A 21786-nucleotide genomic window follows, 5' to 3' on the forward strand; every position below is an offset into this window, starting at 1 on the left:
AAAAGGTCATCTAATCCCGTTTATCCCTGCAAAGAAACACAGAGATTGGCAGAGACGTAATTAACCACACAGCGGAGCACCCGTGGATATGAATGAGAAGGTTAACAGAGGCAATTTTTTTTTTTTCCAGAAAGTCTTTTCAGGCAAGGATTAATGTTTACACTATGTATAAAACTAAAATTAAAAACAGAATGATAAAACAATATCTCAGCATCTGTTCTTACCCTTTACAATCAGGGAATTATTTTTGCTGGGGATAAGTGTACTCCATGTTGCAGGAAATATCATCTTAAACTTGACGATGAACTGACAAGCAATTGTACACCATACACTAAAACTAAATGACAGCTTTAATGATACTGGGGAAAATGAAACATATTGCTAAGGCTATAAACTTATTCATGACAACACTATAACACAAAAAGATGAAAATATGCATAAATTTCTGTTTATTTGTACACTAGTAATAGATTGTCTAGTAGTAGTTTATTGGCTCTTTAAAAAAACTCCTATTTTTCTGACATAGCACTTTCAGAGAATAAAGATATCCATAAAACATAACCACTGTGAGTTCCTTATACCAATGTCTAGGTATGTAAATGGCTCTCAAGTTGTGCTCCCTCTGATGAGAAGCTGATCAGAGAATTTAGTTCCTTCCAGTCTTCCTGGCAACTGGTTCCTTGGCCCCAAGCAAAGATGTCACTTTTCTGTCCCCATTTCTAACATATTTCTGCTTTAGCCTGAAGAACATGAAATGCATTGAATCCTTTGTTCAGCTAGCATTTAGAAACATGTTTAACTTTAGACGTACATGTAATTGCAATGTCTTTGAGTTGAATTCCTTTTTATGAAAAAAAAAACATTTAAACAAACAATACTGTCCATATCCTATTTTAAAAGTAGAATCACTAAATGAATCATAGAATCACAGAATGGCTTTGGTTGAAAGAGACCTTAAAGATCACCAGATTCCAACCCCCTGCCATGGGCTGGTTGCTCCCCACCAGCTCAGTCTGGCCAGGACCCCATCCAACCTGGCCTTGAGCACCTCAAGGGATGGGGCACCACAGCTGTGCCAGAGCCTCACCACTCTGAGTAAAATGCATACTGGGTGCATCACAAAGCAATATCCCCTTTTACTTACATCTTAACTGTCCACTGCATTAACTTTTCATTGACATTTACTAAAACAAGAGGTTGTTGCTGATGAGAATGCCTAGAGAAAAGGAAATTTCTGTCTTTGAATAATCTGTTGAAAACTGAACAGAGTTAATACTGTCATTTTGCCATTTGTGCACCTAGGAAATGCTACTGAACATAAAGCACATAAAGTTGGGCAGCAAATCTTTCTGAAGCTTCCAGCTGTCTTAGAAGCTATAAAAGACAGGGGCTTCAGTTGATTCTTTTCATTTTACAAATTGAAATTGAACTAGAAGTCAATGGTTAAAGTCCTTTCACAAAATTATTGATTCCATAATTGGCCAAGCCTCCATATGGGCTCTCACAGAAACCTTTCTGGCTTTTTTTCTCCAGACAAAATAAATAGGCTTTACAGACACTGGCAGAATCAAGTCAAACGAAGTCCTTCTTTTCTGAGAAGTGCACAACCACATCTCCCATTAGCCTTCCTGCTGCTACTGTGTCCTCAACACACCATTGCCAAAAGACAGGTCCCAAACATCTTGTTGGTAGAAAATAGCCTAGATAACTACTGCTCTCTCTGGCAGCGGACACAGGGAGTTCTCCCGGTGATCACTTGCTGGTGAACTTTGCCTGCCAGCAGTAAGCTCCACCAGGGAGCCTCCTGGCCAAGCTCTGGTCCAGATGGTCCAAGACCACCACACTGAGGAGCACTGCAACCCGCATCCACCACGAGGCCTGTACACAACTCACATGTTCTATTAAATGGCATTTTCATCTCAAGTGCCCTAAGACACCTGCATGAGATCAAAATGATGATATGCACAAACTGAGAATTCCAATTTTCTGTCTTTCACTCCATCTTTCACTTAAATTTATCATTCAAAGAACGAACATATGTAGTGCACAGGTGCCATTTATTCACCTTTAGGTTAAAAGCATTTCCAGTTGCAATAATTATTTTTAATTACTTAAAATTAGGTACTCATCATTTTCTTTTAGCTCATTACTCCTCTAAAGCCAGGCTGATGGTTAGGCAACAGTGCATTCTGCTACCTAGACAAGTTATAGCTAAGTATGTGATAGGTTACATATACATTACCTTTTCTCAGTTGCTACATTTAATTTAGACTGAAAAATAATTATGATTATACGTTTATAAGCAAAAGACTGACTGAAAAGGTCACTATCTAAATAAGGCTTTATGTCATTAAATCAATGACAGATCAAACAAACTGATAAACACTGCCTGAAATATTTATCATGAAGTCAGTAAAACTTATTACATATATTCAAGAAAAGTGGAAAGGACATACTTAAGAAATATTTTACTCAATATATGCAAAGTTTGAATGAGGATTGCTGGAGAAATATTTACTAGAGAATGCAGGGCTGCTCCTTTTCATTTTGTGTTCAGCAGTCCACACTGCATTTAAAGCTCACTTTCAGAATTCACATCACACTGCTGATGGATATACATTTGTCCTATTTCTGGCTCCTTTTCCTGGAACAACTTTGAGAATTCACACAAATAGCTGCAGCAAAGCAAAATGGAGGAAAGAAAAATTCCACACATTCTGTTCCAGTATCTATTATCTAAGCAGCAACTTCAATTTTCTTAGCCTGCCTTGTCTAACTCCTATTAGTGAATTATAAATACACATGATAATTACACCCTGGTATTTACAGTCCTCACCGTGCAGCACACAACGTGTGATGCAAAGCTGTCACTCAGTGTTAAAAGCAAGGTAAGCAGCTCTCTAAGTCTTCTGGCAGCATTTCAAGAAGTCTTGCTAGAAACACGAAGCAGACATGCTCTAAAGATGTGACCATAGCATATTCACCCCAAAGACTGAAATAAAACCACCACATAATTTTAAGGCATTCAAGCAAGCACTAGCTATTTGACTTGTTAGAAGGCCTGAGAGTTTTGCAGTCACTTATTATCATCTTGATTTTTACTACTGTGCTATTAATGACAGTGCTCGCTGCAGCATGCCTGAAATTGGTAACTGGGGTCTGCAAGCTACTACCCCTGTCTGAGAATGCCTGATGCCCCTGCAGGCCCTGTTGCCCAGCTCTTTCCCAGACAGGATAGCCACAGACAGTCACCACGCATCACTTTTACCTGACCCCAAGCCCACGGCAGTTTTGTCCACATGCACTCATTATAGGATTCCTTCTTTCTTTTTACCTTAGTCACAAATTGAAACAATAGCAGATGACTAGTTCACCCTTTCCCCTTATGAGAAAGTCTTCTGATGTTACAGGTTTACAACTGAAGTTGTTTCTTGGTCCTTAAGATAATAATGTTTAACTTTCATATTATTTCAATGAAAACATGAGTCCAGCCTCAGGAAGGCTCTACTTTCTTCATATGGAGGAATACAAAAGAAACCCAGTTTTCATTTCCAACTCCTGCCCAGGAAACACCATATCACCTTGCCCAGTTTTGTTCCACGTCCTCCTCCCCATCCTTGGGTACCAGAACAACATCACACTTCCGCCAGGTATCCATAGGAGCATGGAAAACACCAACGGGAGGTATGACCAGAAAAAGTATTAATCCCTGGTACCAATCATGATTGAGCAGTGCCATTAGCAAATTATTTCTTGCAACACCACAGCAGTGGTTTGTTGAGACATGGCTCAATTCACCTCCAGCTCCCCATCCTCTTTTCTCCATTGTACCCTCATTACTGCCTCAGAACCAAGAGACCTTCTCTGACCTCCTGGGTGCAGAGCAGGGGGGGCAGAGCAGATTGCTCAAAATCCCCCTCATCCTGAAGAACAGGGCAGAGGCAACTCACGAAATGCTTCTGCATATCCTTGAAGTGCAGAAAACAATAATTAAGTGGAAAAAGTTAAGCAGAATATCTAAAATTCAGTTGCATGTGATAGCAGCTGCTCTGGGCTAAATTTCACTTTGGTTTTATGTCTCTGCAAATTCTGAAAATTTTCTAAAGTCTCTGAAATTTCTTTGGCAGCCATTTCTTTGGCAGTGTGAGAGAAAGCAGAGCCCTCAGCCAGAGCTTTGCCCCAGGAATTTCCAGCTGCTCTTTTTTTTTTGTTCCCACACAAGGTGCTCTGAATAAGCAAAAAGAAGAACACCATCACAGAGTTATTATTTCGGTCATAAATTTTAAAAACTACCTATATGGATAACTGTAAGTCAAAGTCCTTCAGGGACTGCCATAAATTCAAAAATTGTCTGACTGATAGATTTAGTATTTGGATCAGTGAATTAGCTGAAAGAAGTATGAAAATGCATGCACAGAAGGGGCAGCTGTTTGTTAGCCACACGCATTTACACAGGCTTTTGGGCAACAGTTTCAACCAGAAGTGAACAATAACTCTATCCAAGTAAATTAATTCCCATTCATGCTTCCTCTGCGCTATCAGATCTTCCACACCAGGATGTGAGATGCACTGACCTCCTTAAGCATCATCCTGCAAAGTGTCTCCTGAATGTTTGCAATTAAATATCATAAAGCCCAAATGGAGAGTTTAAAGGAGCTGAAGAGCCTTGGGTTCTATATTCGGTTGAAACTGGCTATGCTGGGAGCCACGAGCTTACGCACATATATAACACATATTTGGTATTTTAGAAACTCTGAGCCATTCTGCACTTTCTGGAAGTCAATCATCAAGCTTCATCAGTTAACTGAGGTGACAAACACAGTTGATTCAGTCACTCATGTAATTGAGGTAGAAGACAGCGTACTACATTGTTCTTATATTCCTCATATCCAATATACACCTCCTCTCTTTTCGTTTGAAACCATTTCTCCTCGTCCTGTCATTCTCCCCTTGTTCTATCAAATGGGCACATATATCTCATGCACGTGTGCTCCCTCTGAACTGACGATGCTTTTTAATGTTCTCCTGCTTCATACAGGAAAAACCCTTCCCCATGCTGCTGAGTCCTCTCATTCAAATTCTCCCCAATTATTTGTGCAGTTAATAGTTCATGGGTGGGAATGGGAAGATGGAGTGCCTGCCTAACCACAACACAGCCAAGGAAACAAGGAGCTGAGGCCATGGAGAGCAGATTCTCAAAGGGCTGCTGGGAGGGAACAGCCACACCTTTTCAAAGGGGCAACATTATGCTGGATCTCATTTTCCTCTCACAGATTCTATAAGTGCAAAGATCCACAATTGTTATTATTATCCTATTACTGTAATTGCTCAAAGGATTTTCTACCAGTCTCTCATTTAACATAGCATGTGAAAAGCTGACAAAGGAAATGTGATTAAGGTGTGAAGCTCTGGTGCCTGGCAGCTCTACTGAAGTGCAAAAGATTCTGATCATAACCAGTAACTGAAAGAATGATGGGCTTCCTGGGGCTTTCATCAGGAAATAAAAGTACAGGAGTCCTTCCACACCTGTCAGAAACTCAGAGAAGAATGGTGGAAAGCAATCCAATTCATCTGTATAAACTGCCTTTTGTGCTACAACTCTGCCACTCCCTTCTTCCACTCACTCCCTTAAAATATTAAAGCATTGGCCATGACGGAGTCTATGACAGGCTGAGGACAGCAAAACAGAGATGGAAGCTGGCACAATTTTTCTGAGGTTTTCTAAGTATGTAATTCCTTTCTTGTTCTCAACCAAGAAACTGATGCTCTCTGCTCTGTCCCTTCCCTCCCTTTCCCTGCAGCAGTTAAGCTGACAGCTATCTGCAATCAATACAGACCATGCCGAAGCCACAGCGCTGCGGGGCAGAAGGAGAGCAGGGCAGCTGGATGCTGAATGCCTGCGGTTCCCTCCAGCTGTGTGCAGCTGGAAGTGCCGTGCCCACCACTGCCACTGCGGGCTGCTCCTGGCAGGCAGCTCCCGCTGCACCGTGAGGACTGGGGCACTGCACAGGGGGAGGATGGCAGATGCAGGAGCACAGTTTTCTCTCTATGAGCAGTATTTTTAGTCTTATGCTCTTCCACATCTATTGACTCCTATTGTACTCCACTGGGCTTGCTGGGCGAATCGTTACATCTCTCCCCATACTACGTTTTCAGCTTAGGATAACATACGTCCAATTTCAAGTTCCTCAAAGCCATTTCAGCTTGCACCAGCTGCAATCCCTAGCTCACAAGCACCACCAGTACATTCCTGCTCCATTTCACAGCATCACAGAATCACACAATTGTAGGGGTTGGAAGGGACCTCCAGAGATCATCGAGTCCAACCCCCCTGCCAAAGCAGGTTCCCTACAGCAGGTAGCACAGGTAGGCATCCAGGCAGGTCTTGAACATCTCCAGAGAAGGAGACTCCACCACCTCCCTGGGCAGCCTGTTCCAGTGCTCCGTCACCTCACTGTAAAGAAGTTCTTGCGCATGTTTGTGCGGAACTTCCTATGCTGCAGTTTCCGGCCGTTTCCCCTTGTCCTGTCTCCACTCACCACTGAAAAGAGTCCGGCCTCGCCATTCTGCCCCCCACACCTTAGATATTTATAGACCTGGATCAGGTCTTTCTTAAAGTCACGAGCTATGCTGCACATCAGCCCTTCCTCTGCTCTCAGCACTCACCTTATTCCTTATTCCCCAACACAGAACAAACTCACGGTCCCCACTTGAACTCCTTTTCCCACTTCAGAAACTGAGGACAAACAGAAACTTCAGCTACATGGCCTTAAATAGGCTGATTCCCAGTCCCAGACAATGTGCCACCCTGGGGTCCATGAGGGTCCCTGATGCAGAGAGGCAAAGCCATCCCTTCTTATCATGGACTGCTTGGACAAACTGCACCACCTGCATGCTGCCCATGTGCATTCCACCAGCTGTGCCTGTTACTCAGAATCATCAAAGACAGCTATGGGAGCACTTCTTGTATTCCTTTACTCAGGCTTGGCTTCCTGCAAATACCCTTCTTCATTAAATCTCATTCATCATCATATTTGTGTTCAGGCTGCCATCTCCTCCAACACATAAAGGAGATGAAACCAGGGACTTCCAAAGCCAAATTCATATGTTCGCTATCTGAAGCTAACAGCCTGAATCCTCCAGGTGAAAGCAGTAATAGATTTGTGTACCGTATGGCTCGAAGAAAGTGAAGTATGTGAAACACACATGACCATTAAGTTGTATTCGTTGCTAGACAAGCCTTTGCATACAAATCATAGGAACTGGTGTGCATTCATTAGCAAAAACATACTTAATGATCATTGAATCTACATACCATCTTTATATTCTTTGTGCTTCAAGCCACAGTCCAGCTGTGGGGTTAGGAGATATTCTTTGTTACCCACATTTGTGTCCACTGGACATGTGTCCATTTTCAAGGGAGCACGAGAATGGCCCCAGTAATTCCCTAAGTGTCTTGCAGGGCCATAGGTCTTGCTGCCAACTGCCCCTGTGCTCCAGCATTACTGACTGCAGTCCTTATCTAAATCAGAGATCAATCACAAATGAGAAACTTTTTTTCTGGCTGCCTACACTGTATGATTCCTGCACACCACACACAGATAAAGACAGTGATATGTGATGTATGCTGTGCTGATGGCATGACAGTTTACCTTTGCTTCTTCCAGGCTTTAATTCAGTACAAGAGTTTTGGTGTGGTTTTTTTTGTTTGTTTGTTTTGTTTTGTTTTTTAGAAATTGGGTACTCAGCCAGAAAAGAATTATGGATTTGACAAAGAAATTAATTGAGAATGGCTGATTAATATCTCATAACTCAGAGTGGGTGATCAAAATGGTCCCATTTAGCCTTAAAACACAATAAACTGAATGCTATTACATGCTACCCACTCTCCATTTATTTTGGTGAGCTCCTTTGCTTTTTCTTCTTTGAGGCACTGATACTCGCAGCCATCAGACAACAGTTCATCCTCCAGACTGCTTTCACATCTTTTCTGTATCATCTGTAAGGACTTGTAATGTGGATCACTTCCCATATGGCACCACTTCTGATCTGCCAGCCACTTTCATGAAGCATATGTAACCTCACAACAGATGCATATATGTGTCCTCCCAATACACCCAAGTCCTCTTATGCTCTTTTTCTTGGACATTTGCTTATGTCTCCACATACTACTTCCCACTCTTCTTATCTACATAACCACAGAATCACAGAACTGCAGGGGTTCAAAGGGACCTCCAAAGAACATCAAGTCCAACCCCCCTGCCAAAGCAGGCTCCAAGGTAATAATAATAATACATAATAATACATCACAAGTTTTACCTTGTTGCTTTTACCACTCAAGAGAAGCAGAGAACAGGGATACTGAGCAGAACAAAAATGGCTTTGGAAAGAAAACAGCCTGCAGAGCTCTGTGCTGGAGGCACTGCAACCAGCAGGATGCAGAGCAGTGTTACCTGGCTGTTCACACAACCCTAGGAGCCAGCTCCCTCCCTGTCCAGGCTTCCTGCCTGAAGTAGAAGGGAGAGATTGGGAAAAACTCCTGAGTCAGACAAGAGCACATGACTATTGATTTCCAAAGCAAATTATCCTCCCAGCTGCAGTGTTTTTGAAAAGTCCTTTCCTAAACACTCGTCTCAGTTTAAATGGGTGGAAAGGACCAATCCCAATAGAAGAAAACTTGGAGGAAATCACTAATAAAAAGCCTTACAGAACTCTGCTGAGACTATGGCTCTCTAAAGTTTTGTACCTTTCTCCCTATCAATGTAAAAGGCTTTAAAAAAAAAAGTGCTAAGTGTACTGATGTACAGATGTCCTCTTTTTATTTTTAATATTAGAGCTTTTTACTCCTGAATTTTACATGAATGTATCTGTGCTTGATAAACAGTTTTTCACTTGCACTCTATGTAGTTTTCCAGAGCTGACCACAGCACTGTCCAGATCTGTATCTCACATTAACTCATAGCGTGAAATACTGGTACATCAGGAACACTGAAGCAGAACAGGAATCTTTTGAGGACTGGTAATAATCTGCATTTTGTACTCTCTTTGCTCTAGAAGAATTTTCTCACTCTCCCCTGCCTCTACCTTGAATATGTATTACATGAATCATTTTATCCACTAAGGAAACAGGTCTGACCCTGACACCGAAAAAAAAGGCCACGTGAAATGTTTAACCATAGGAAATGAAGTGTAACACAAGGCTGTGAAATAAATTAACAAGAACAGAATATTTTGTATTGCAATTTCTAATTATTTTGTGTAGCATTTTTAATATTAACACATACACTGCCTTACTGCAAATTGCCACAATTTAAATTCAAAAGATTTCAAGATAGAGTAGAGGTCTCAATTCTTTTCATCAGTTAACATGCACTACCTGTGAGCTTTTCAAAAACACCTGTTTGATGGATATTCATTGGGAAAGTCAATTGTAAGAACAGGTGACATTCACATAAAAATGAAGTTCAAATTTTATGAGCTTTAGAGACTACTATGCAAACACACCATAAAATCAAATGGAAGATGTGCATGCAGAAATGGCATGGAATCTACCTCAGAGAAGGTCCGTGAGTGAGAAACTGAAGGATTCTTATGAATAGTAAAATATGATGAATTTTGTATGAATCTTCATAATGTGTTAAAGCTTTTCTCTATAAAGAATGTAATGAACGAACTGCAACTGCTTTTTGCCTCCCTTGTGCTCTTGTATTTACAGAAATAAACTGCAGTGGACAACAGCTCACGATATCAAAAGGTACTGCACAAGACTGTACTTTTTCAGGAGCTATGGCTGCATGTAAGTACAACACTGAAATAGCCTGTAGAACACAAGAAAACAGCCCAATTGACATTCTTTTTAAATAGGCAACTGCACAGCAGAGGTTCAATTCCTAAACATACACATTTTTTAAAAAAATAACATGAGTTAAGAAATTTAATACTCAAAAAAACTGAGAAATGAGAGAAAAGTATGAGAACCCGTTCATCTTGCAAACAAGCTGACCCTACTATCCCTTCTAGCCTGCAATCTCAGTCCAGGTTAAGTCCCTGCTTAACTCAGCAACAGCTCTGCCTGGGGAAAGAACTGCGGGACAAGGGCCAATATTTGAGCAGGATTTTGCTCATGTCAGTGCGGCTGGCCAACACCCAGCCAGAACAGCAGCTTGTGAGCACAGGTCTTCCCCCTTGACTCCCACAGAAAGCCTATCTATAATCTGAGGAATGTTGTGAAGAAAATGGGCTGTCTCTTCACATCACACAGCCAATATAAATATGGTGTGTATGTCACACTCTGGATCCACCTGACCATAAGGAACCAGAGATCCAACAAACGGCTGTGCTCACCCAAACAAGTCAGGCAGGGTCATGGGAAAGAAAAGAGGGAAGAAACAAAATCCTCACAAAGAGGTAACACTACTGAAACAAGGCACCTGACCCATACTTTATCACGCAGAAAAGGACAGATTTTCTTAAGTGCTTAGTAATAAGGAAGTCTTCCCGTTAGGAAGACAGGTGTTGCTGGGAAATAGTAGAATAAGCTCTGCATGCCAAAATGAGAGGAAACTTCTCTTTTTTAACTTCTTGTCTGAAACATACATCTCAGATATATAGAACTATTAAGCATTCATATTAACATTGTTAAAACCTAGCAAGATCTTTAAAAAAAATAATAAAATAGGTAAGACCCATTATAACCATGGAATACATTGTCCACTTGGGCTTTGTGTCCCATGACATAACTCAGATATTAGTACACCCACCAAAGTTGCAGGAGTTCCTGCCCAGGCCAATCTAGAGGATTTTGTTCTGTGCTAGTCCAAAATCATTGCCTGAAACCAACTGTACAGAGAAATGGAAATCCAGACAGGAGACCAAATTTTCCTTTTAATTACACTTATCCAATTTATGAATTTCTTCATGTTTGCACTGGCACAAATGTCACCCCTTTAAAATCAGTCTTACGTATTAAGAAGTAAGACCTATAAGAAAAGATTATATATGGCCCAACATATTTAAATTGAAATAACTGCACCCGCTCACAACCTGAATTTGCACAATTCATAGCAGGATGTAAAGTGGTTAAGAAATCAAAGCAGACAGCTTCCTCTCTTGTGATCAAGCAAGTCTTAAAACAGTCAAGATCTAAAAATGAAATGCATGAGCTATTTTGACTAGCATACAAACTTAGATTGCAATGATAAAGCTGAAGTTAATCCATTTAATTTACTTTTGTACAGGTGCTTTGTCTTAGACAAAAAACACTGCACTGTACTGTGCTGGCTTCTGCAGGAAGGATGAAGTAGCACAGTCTTTGTCATTAATACCATGAAAGAAAGATGAAATTAGTTCTGTAGCCTCTAATAAAGCTTTTGAGTTTACAGTTTTAGCCAGTCCAGTAGAATGCTAAGACAAAAGCCTTATTTCATGCCAGAGAAATGCATGTTCTGAATTTTCACTGAAGAAATCTGACTATATTTCACCAAAAGCCCATTTTTTTTCCCAACAGTGACCTTGAAAATTAAATCCAGACTCTGATGGATTGGAGCTATTGATGGTTGGTTTTCTCTCTGCCATAGAGCTACTGTCAAGAATCACATTTAGAGCTATGAAACTCCTTGAATGCAGATCTTCTCCCAGGTACACGTGCACAAAATCCTTCGTAGATTAAATGACCTACAAGTACACACATATTCTCTGATTCTATCAGCAAGTTCAAATAACAGAATTTTAAAAGAAATCATTTTCAAGAATTGTGGTTTATTTTGAGACTAACTCCACGCATTAAAGAAGAACACTTCAAATGTTGTGGGTTGCTTTTTGTTGTTATTGCTGTTTGTTTGTAATCACTCCTATTTCAGAACAATAAGATTTAATCCAGTTCCGTTTTTGTAGGCAACTAGTACAATGTTTGATTTTGCAGTTCCAACCTGAGCGCAGGGTATTCCTTTGTGGCAACTTTCAAACCTCTGAACTGCATCCTTGGAAATGCTGTACTACTCTTGACAGCAAATGAGCAGTTTGGGGACTGTTCAGCCCAGAGAACAGGCACACAAAGATTTCATCAATGCCCATACATACTAGAAGGGAAGGTGCAAAGGAGAAGGAGCCAGGCTCTGCTCAGTGGTGCCCAGTGCCAAGACAGGAGGCAGTGGGCACATAGTAGCACACAGGAGGTTCTCTCTCAACACCAGGAGCACTGCTGTGGAGTCTCCTTGAGGATGTTTCAAAGGCTTCTGGACATGGCCCTGGGCACCCTGCTCTGGGTGTCCCTGCAGGAGCAGGACTTGGGCCAGGGGGACACAGAGGTCCCTTTTCCAGCTCAGCTATCATGTAATTCTCTGATTCTGTCAAAATACCCTTAAACTCTATCAAAACTCACTTTCTAAATAAAAACCATCACAGTATAAATGGTACTAATTATTAAGCTACATGTACACACTTATTGCTAAAGTGAACTGGAATTATTAAAGTAGAATTAATTATCAAATTTAGTGAAAATCTTCTCAAATCAAAGCTGAAACTGCTCTAAGTGAAATGACACAGTCAAGATACAAAAGCAATGCTACATCTGAGCCTATTTCCTCAGCTTCCTGGATGCCTCAGCAGATGGCACCACTTTTTGCTCTCACAACCAACATCACAAGGCCAGAGATGGACTCATTGAGAGAGGCTCCTGTCTGCCTTTGGGGATGACTACCGACTTGGTGGAACTCAACCAGAAACTGCATTCTGGTGAGGTAGAGTCAGGTCAGTTCAGGTCCCCAACTTGCCCCAAGTTACATGCATTAGGAATATGTTCATTTCAGTACACACATGAAGTTAAACTGACTCAAAGTGAAAAGCTGTAGTTTTAACATGAGGTACTGATGAAACTCTTGCACCAAGACCTCTTCTCTCCCATTTAGCCTAATCATGTACAAGAACTGCAAGATTGGTTACACATGATAGATTTTTCAATCTATAAAGATTTATAAAAATCAATAAAGATTTTTGAAACAAATATTTCAACTGAGTACATGTACGTGTATTCCAGAATGACTTCTCCAGGAAAAAAATCAGAGCATGGCTCTGTGCACATGCTTTCACAAACCAAATGGATTGGTGGACTTTATTAATAATGATTTCATAGTCTGTGGAATATAATATTGCAGCAAGTATCACAGTGCACAATGCTGTGTAGAGTGCACATAATTTTGACTGCCATATTTCTGCTCATGCATGGAGGAACAACTTCAGCTATGTTTTAAAGAGCTTATTTGCAGAAAAGAGAAGATATGGTAACCTGGGCAGCAAGGTGCTCTGCTAAGCTTTGCATTCTACAATGAAGCTTCCAGTGCTGTCTTCTCATGTACTGTGATCTGAACTGAAACCCAGGTAGCTATACACATTTCACAACTAAGTGTCACAGTGTAGTGTGTTTTTAATGATGAAACTTAGCCATAAAAATCAGAGGTCTTGGAGTTAAAGGCTTAAGAAAAATGATCACTCTGAAAAACAGTGTGACCAGGTGTGGAACAGGTGTGATCTCTTTATGAAAAAAATGAACTAAATTTGGCTCAGAATCTGCACTGCAACTTGGAGTGCAAAAACTACGAGTAACCAGAATGCCTCACCCACAATGGGTGGAGAAAACATTTCTTCTTTCTTTTCTCCTTCAAGGCCCTTCAAAGTCAACAACTATGCACTGTATACCATGATGGATGCTGAGATAAATGCAGCGATTACTAATTTGTTAAAACAGGAAGAATGTGAGATACAAATCTTTACTAGAGGAGGTTCAGACTGAATATTAAGAGAAATTTCTTTATCAGAAGAGGGATTAAACACTGAAACAGGCTTGCTAGAGCGGTAGTTGGCTTCATGCCTTTCAGAAGCATTTGGGTAATGCCTTCAGTAACGTTCTTTCAGTGCTGGTTAGCCCTGAAGCAGTCAAGTAGTTGAATGCCATGATCTTGGAAGGTCCCTTCCAGTCAAACTATCCTAAGTTACCATCCTGGCCTGCATCAGAAATTTCAACACAAAAATTCCCAACTACAAGACAAGAGTTGGAAGGTAGACGGTTCTTTACGAAATCGTACAACTTCTTCTCAAAATGATTCAAGCAGGTATAATGTTGATGGCTTTGCTGAGAATTACTAATGCAATATAGGTTCTGCATGCAATGGTGAAAATTTTTCAGCATTCAGATGAATAATAAATGCCTAAAATGCTCTCCAATGACCAATGCAAATTTTGTACCTCTGACATCTACCTGAATTTGGATTTCCAATCATGAGCAAAATCTCCCACTTGTAATGTGCAAACCAATGTATGTCAATGTTTCATATGTTTCAGCTTTGCTGTATTGTGCTCTGATGAGTAAGAACCTTGTACTTTTCATGTTTTGCAATAATTTCAGCTCTCTCTGTCAGTAACAGAGATTCTTTGAATAATGTATGCAATGCAAAAACGAACAGGGTTTAAATAAAACACTGAAGTTAGAAGGGGAAAGGAGAGGAAAGACTATCTCCAAACTGATACATATCAGATTTATTTTGCTGACTTACAACAAAGTCCTTGTGCTTAAACAACCTGTTTCATGTGCATTCACACTTAATTGTGCGTAGGCCTTTTTAAAGAAAACATAAATGTGCATGACAATCATCAGAAGACAGATATTAAATGGAAAATACAAAATTATTCCAGTTCCAAAGGCACTTCTGAATGCATACTTGACTATATGTTTATATTGAATGAAAAGAAAAAATACCCCACAGTTTTCCAACATTGCAGTGGGTTACCCACCAACATACCCTCCATAATCCTTTGAAATAGTCTGTTTAGGGTAACATATCTCTACCACATCCAACGAGCCAGGCGTTGAATCTTCACAAGTAACCTCTGTGCACATGAAAACAGATCCAGAGGTAAGTGGTCATGTCTTAGACCTTCATGCATGAACTCACATGAATATTCAGTTCAGCCCAGCAGCTCTAATGCTTTTGTACTTCGTATCTGGAGACGTGTGCACAGAGGAATTTTTCTATACAAATGACAAGCCACTGTTTAATAGTGGTTCAGGAAAGAGTTATCATTTTATATTACCATGAAATCATTTAATTCTGAGCTGATGGTGGGGGTTCTTTAATTAGATTAGAAAACCTCACACATCTGTGCTTTAGAAGCCTCTGTCAAGCCAGGAAATTCAATCACATGGAAGTCAGTGTCCTCCAGCTATCAGACAATTGATTTTTGCAGGATTCTGCTCATATTTAGCTTAAAGGACATGTGATATGTTTATTCACTTGTCAGTCACTTTGCCTGTGTTTCATTAGTAGAACATTTGTTATTTAAAATATATTCCTCAGTATTATATGAAAAATGAGAAACAGATTTTAGAATGAGACTGCAAAATGTAAAGTAAACACCAAGTTGGACTAAAAATACATGTTGGTTTAAGTGGGAAGCACAAAGCTGAAGAGGCCTGTAGGGTTATGTCTATTTAATATAGTTACAGAGTTATAGTAGTATACACATATATAAACATATACATTTATTTTCTTTCTTTCTCTGCCTCCCCCTATACTGTACAGATTTATCATCTCTGAGTTATTAAATTCTTTAGAAATAAAAATGGGTTCACTTTAATGAAAAAAAGAACAAGGTTATGAATCACTATTTCTTTAGATTGTAGCAAATAGAAGGGGACATGTTTTCCTCTGTTAAGATACTCAAGCTGAAATAACCTGAGGTGGTTGGAACAAGAGAAGAATCTGCTGTGGATCATTGAAATTAGGGAAAGTTTCGGACAAACCCTTGTTTGAATCTAAGGCATTGAAGTCTGACACACAGAAGTGGTTCAACTTTAGATAATCTTAAATGTATGCAAATCAGAATTAATTCACTAGAACTCCAATGGAAATTCTCCACAATACCCTTAATCCAAAAAGTAACAATTGCCTCTGAAATTATTTGGCAGAAGTAGATGGGTAGGCAGAATCTGAGATAATTGACTTTATCTAAAGCTACTGATTTCAATATTTTTAGTCCCTTCCTCCTTCACTAAAAACGAAAGTTTAAAAAAAGCTCCCATGTCATTTGTCTTCACAGAATATGAAATCGGCGCCTGCAAACTTGACACGCATTGTAATGTTTTCTCAATGAACTACACCTGCACACATCTGATGCCTCCCAGTTTCAAAAGCCTTTCTGAAATGCTTTCTTCTCATGGAATTTGATATTGATTTTCATGCTAAAGACAACTAATACATTGCTTAATATAGAATTCACACTTAATGGGACATCAGTCTTTCCTGCCTGAAATGAATGGAGCCATTTTGGCAGCTCTGAAGCTTTTCCTGTTAAATAAGGTGGCAAGGTCATCTGAAACTTATAGTACTGAAGACTCATATAAATAAATTTAGTGCACATTCAATAAATTATATATGAGAACTGCACAGTGCTTGGCATGTTTACATATTAAAAGATGGCTGTGAGAAGCTGGGGAGAAACCCAGAACATATTTTAAAGGCACAGTGGACAGGAGGACCTTCTCCAGCTCATTTCTATTTTAAACTCAATAAGCAATGCCACTCAGGGCATCTATATCCAGAGGCAATTTGTTCCTGAATGAAGAGAAGGGGTTCAAAAACTTAAAGGCCACAGAGGAAAACCCATAAAAATGAATTCTGAAACACGAACGTAATGTTCCTAACAGCCCTCAGCTTTGCCACACTGTATCCCACTGTCTTATGTAATAAAATAAATTCCTCCTTATCAGCCTGACATACGTGAAGTTAAATAGAAATGATGCTCTGCTGCTCTCCGAGACCAAGCACTATTCAGCATGTGTTTCAGCTAAAGACCCCGAGGTGATCTAAATGTAGGAAATTCACTTAATTATAATCTGTTAAAAATAATAATAAAAAAGATTAACTGTTACTGTTATTTGGTAAGGGCATTTCATTTTCCGTTTCCCTTTCATGGCGTATGTGAGCCTGTGTGTGTGTGTGTGTGTGTGCGTGTGTGTGTAGAAAATATATAGTAGGAAGAGAATATTTGTTCCAGTTGAGGTGGTCTGTGAAATCAAGTAGATCAGATACTAACTTGACTTGGCACCAATGTATGGATGCATAGAGACATATCCACAGGATGTATGCATTACGAGATGATAAGAGACATTTACAACCTAGAATATAAGAGCAGGGCTGCCTCAAGTGACATCACCAGATCAACTGCAGCGTCAACCGACTCAGATATATAATCCTGCACACCGCTGCTTCCCTATCTCCTTTCCAAGCATTAACAAAGCATTCATGAGCATACACATTCTTGTATATTTCCAAATACATGCAAGGCACGTCATATCCGAACACGAACAAGAGCAACAGTGGGGTTTATGGATGGATCGAGACATTCATAATTTTTCTTTACGACAACAAAATTCATCTCCATAGAAACCAGAAAGCGAGAAACTACAGGAATAACACTAAAGTAAATGTCACATCAGGTTAGTGAGCACAAGGCAGGCGAGGGGACTGTGCTCCAGTTAGGACTAATAAGGATTGCTGCCCCCCCTGCTCTTCTGCTACAGTATCTACACCAAAAACAGACTTTCTGCTGTATTTCCAATGCACGATAGCAATGTGATTTCCTGTTATTTTCATTGCAATTCACCCGTAAGCTGGTCAGATCAATGGCACGTTTACTTACAGGCATTTGTTACAGCAAAGCTGTTAGCTGTTTCAATGTTGTCTACATGAGGAACCAAATTAAAAGGTGCTTCGGAGGCATTGGGGCTGGTGTTATGAAGAAAAATTGCTAATCGAAAAGCAGTATATTCCTGATCTGTGTTCCTGATGAAGAGACCACCTACAAGAAAAAAAGAAAGAAAAAAGAAAAAAAAAATAGCAAAACGCAGAGGAGGCAGGGTGAATTGCTGGCAAGCTACTGTCTTGTAACACCAAACTGACTCTCCCAAAGCTGCACAGTAAGGAAAGTCCTAAGACTTTAATGGGCAAGGAACTAATCACATTCATAATCACAACCGCTGCCTTTAAATCACTGTTCTCAATCGATATTCACCACCCCGACGCTTTATGCTTCTTTCCGACTTCTCGGTTTCCAGCCTTTCACATGTAAATACCCCGATTTGCCATGATTACAGTGACCTTTGGAAGTGTTTAGCCTCCATCTCTCTGCGACTGAACACACTGCTAAATCAGCTACTCAGCAGCCTCTCACATGAAGTGGCGGGCTGATTAAGGGGAACGATGCTTTCCGGATTAAAAAAAAATATCCACTCTGTGTCGGATAATCTGCACTAAACAGGAATATAATTAACTTTGCTCTTCCACAGCCATGTGCAGGCAGGGAGCCGCTCAGCTCTGCTAGCAGCATCTCCACAAGTCCACGGGCAATGATGCAGCGATGGAGATGAGCTGGAAGGAATTCAGATAGCTGCGTCCCATCCGAAACGCGCCCGGACGGATGGAAGCGGGAGGCGATGGGAAAAGGGTGAGGAGGGGGCACAGAGCCTAAGCGGAGAGGCTTTCAAAACCCCAAACTTTCCAACTACGGGAAGGGAAGGCAGGGCTGCCTTTCAGCCCCATGCCTACGCTACCGCAACCTCAGCGCAAGGAAATGGGAAGCCGGAGGGGGCCGAAGCAGCCCAGTAGCATCTCCCCGGGCGCTCTCCCCTCCTGCCGACTCTGTGCACCCCGAGGCTGGAATGAGTTGGGAAGAAGATGAGCATCCTTCCTACAGCACGCAAACACACACACACACACGCGTACGCACACATACACAAATGCACGCGGGCTGTCAACGAAGGCAGGGAAATGGGATGGTGGTGGAGGAGAAAGCTGCAAGCTGCCTTCAGAGCCGCCTTCCCAACTCACTTCGCCAAGGCTCGAACCCCTGAGCACCCGCACACAGCCCAACGCAGCGCTTACCTATTTGCACGCTGCTAGGAAAAGCTCCCATTGCTAGTCCCCAAAAGCCAGAAAACAACAAGACAAGCTGTCTGCAAATTATCCTCATCTTCTCTTTTGCCTCTCTCTCGCCTTCTCCCTCTCGCTCGCTAGGTGCTGCTCAGAGAGGCATTGAGGACGAGGCGGCTACAAACAAAATCAAGAATTTAAAAATAAAAAAAATAAAAAAGAGGGAAGAGGGGGAGAAAAAGAGAGGTTTTCTCCTTTCTTTTTCTATTTTTCTTTTCTTTTTCTTTTTCTTTTTTTTTTTTCCAATTTTTATTTTGCCGTTGCTTTAGGATTTGCTGCCTATTCTCTGCCGCTCTGCTTCTCTCCCCGCAGCCGCCGCAGTTTCAGCAAGCCATCCCGCCGCGCCGGGCTTTTCCCGCAGTCTCCATCGCCGGGGAGCGGTTTGTGTCCGGCTGCGAGCGATGCACATGCAGAAGATGGTGGTGAGTTTGGCGGCGGGGGGGAGCGGCTGGCGGCGGCGCGGCGCGGGCGGACATGCGCCTTGCTCCCCATACCCCCCCCCTCACCCCCCCCCCAATCCCCGCCGCCGCCGCCGCCGCCTCCCGCACCGCCGCGGGCGGACAGCGGCCGCGCACGTTCCGCGCCCTTCCGCGCCCTCCGCGGAGCCGCCTCGCGGAGTCCCTGCGCTTTGTAGACGCGCCCCGCAGCGCCGCGGCAAAGCAGATGAGACCTTTCTGGTTTAATTTTTTTTTTTTCTATTTTCTTAATTATTTTATCATTCTTTATTTTCTTTTCCGCATATCCGGAACTTTGCACCGCGGGGACAGAGCAGAGGGGCCAAGGACTAGGAATGCCTCATCGCGCTGGGCTGCTGCAGCCCGGGGCCGCTGTCATCAAGCAGCGGTTGTTGTTAATGAAGGTGGCAGAGCGCATCCACCTGCACTGAGCTGCGGAGGTCGGGGGGAGGGGGAGCGTCCCGACAGGACCCCCCTCTGTCGGGGTTTGCGGCAGAGATGGGGGCGAGGGCTGAGGATGCGCTCAGACCTAGCGGGCACCGCTGCCTAAAGGAGGGAGCGAATGAAAGGAAAACTTCCCTGCTCCTCCACCTCCCTCTTATTCATTTATTTTAACCTTCGGTGGGAAAAAAATCACAGAGCTTTTTTTGCAACCAAACACTTGCCGTTGTGTTTGAAGCCTTGGAAGTTCCGCCAAAGCGGCTGCCAGAGGTCTGGGGAAATGGCAGTTAATAATTAAAAGACGCGTGTAATAAATGATAGGTAATGAAGTCATCCCAAAATAGCTGTGTGTCAGAGATGGGAATTTCTGGTTTTACCTGTGGCTTTGCAGATTTCTGCACAGAACAATCAGATCCTCAGTAAATTAATATTGAAATGTTAATTGGCAATATGGAAGAATATCGATTTTTAAGGTGAACTTTGTTGGTTTGTGTTCAAACGCATTTGTTCCAAGACCAGAACTCTGTCTGATTTCACCCAGGCTTCTTTTCTTGCCATATTTCTGTACCCTACCGGGGAGAAAGAAATCCCCTTGAATTGCTGTGGAGGGTGACAGTGATTTCTGAAGAATGATGCAAAGACTGAGCAAAGAGCACTGAAAACGGATGCATAAAGCTATTTGCATGGCATGTGCACCTGTGTGTGACTGTGTGTCTGTGTGTGTTTTTGGTAGAGTGTGGTGTTCCTGCAAATAAATTACTCTTTGAGAGATTTCTTCACAGGTCAATGGTAAACAGACTTCATCTGCACATTGTGATACTCATTCCTTTATTTTTCAGTAGGTCTTCAACTTTTCTTTATTTTCCCACCACATATTCCCATCTGTCTCTGAGTCTGTCGACTCGTGCTGCCTGTTATTTACCAATGGCTTTTTGTGACCTCTGGTTTTGCTCTTGCTTGTCTTTTTCTTCTTCCTGCCTGCCAAGAAATCTTTGTCTCTCTGAATTTTCCCCTAAGTACAGTTCTCCCTATTTTTCCCCATCCTTCAGCATTCAAATTTTTGACTTTGGAAATCAAGGGAAAATATAGTAATAAAGATAGAGTAAAATTTCCATTCCATAGCAGCTGAATGATTATTCACTATTAGTAGCAAGTAAACCTGGAAACACTGAGTTGACATGTGGATTTTATGGCACATATCATAGAATCATTTGAGTTGAAAGGGAACCTTAAAAGTCACCTAGTCCAATTCCCCTGCAGTGAACAGGTGAACAGGGACATCCACAGCTCGATCAGGTTGCTCAGAGCCCCATCCAGCCTAACCCTGAGTGTGTTCAAGGATGGAGCATCCACCACTTCTCTGGGCAATAATGCCAGTTCCTCACTGCCATTATTGTAAAAAAGCGTTCTGCCCATATTCAGCCTAAATCCTCCCTCTTTTAGTTTGAAACCGTTTCCCCTTGCCCTGTCACAACAGACCCTGCTAAAGAGTCTGTCTCCTTTTTTCTTGTAGCTCCCTTTTAGATACTGTAAAGCCACTCTCAGCTCTCCCCAAAGCCTTCTCCAGGCTGAACAGCACCAGCTCTCAGCCTCCATTGTAGAAGAGGTGTTCCGCTCCACGGATCATTTCTGTGGCCCTCTTCTGGATGTGCTCCTGCAGGTCCATGTCTCCCCTGTACTGAGGACTCCACATCTGGATGCAGTACTCCAGGTAAACAAGATAAGGATTTTAGACTCACAGCCGTTGTATTGGCACAGTGAGTTTCTGCCTATCAGCTGAACTAAGGAGTATGTTTTATATCATTTTCAAGTATAATGGTAACATGTTAACTTAAATTTAATTCGAGAATCTGCAGGAGACTATTTCATACAATGGTCTAATTTGAAGTGACCAAGAGTCTCACTCAGCA

At 41.7% G+C, this 21786-nt stretch overlaps 1 protein-coding gene across 9 annotated transcripts in view; it reads right to left on the reverse strand.

Moving 5' to 3' along the window:
• GRIA4 (glutamate ionotropic receptor AMPA type subunit 4) overlaps positions 1-19394 on the reverse strand; it is a 224590-nt gene extending 205196 nt beyond the window's left edge. For 5 of the 9 annotated variants that reach the window (XM_048945677.1, XM_048945981.1, XM_048945746.1 and 2 more), the window contains exons 1-2: positions 18933-19394; positions 17692-17850 (exon numbers count right to left, since the gene is read on the reverse strand). In XM_048945677.1, coding sequence (XP_048801634.1) covers positions 17692-17850; positions 18933-19020 — 247 coding nt within the window. In that variant the 5' untranslated portion in view covers positions 19021-19394. The remainder of the gene's footprint in view (positions 1-17691; positions 17851-18932) is intronic. The other 4 variants (XR_007377242.1, XM_048946105.1, XM_048946183.1 and 1 more) reach the window with 3 other exon arrangements.
• Between the last annotated feature and the right edge of the window lie 2392 nt (positions 19395-21786).

This window comes from Lagopus muta, chromosome 1, assembly GCF_023343835.1.
Source record: "Lagopus muta isolate bLagMut1 chromosome 1, bLagMut1 primary, whole genome shotgun sequence".
Taxonomy (NCBI): domain Eukaryota; kingdom Metazoa; phylum Chordata; class Aves; order Galliformes; family Phasianidae; genus Lagopus; species Lagopus muta.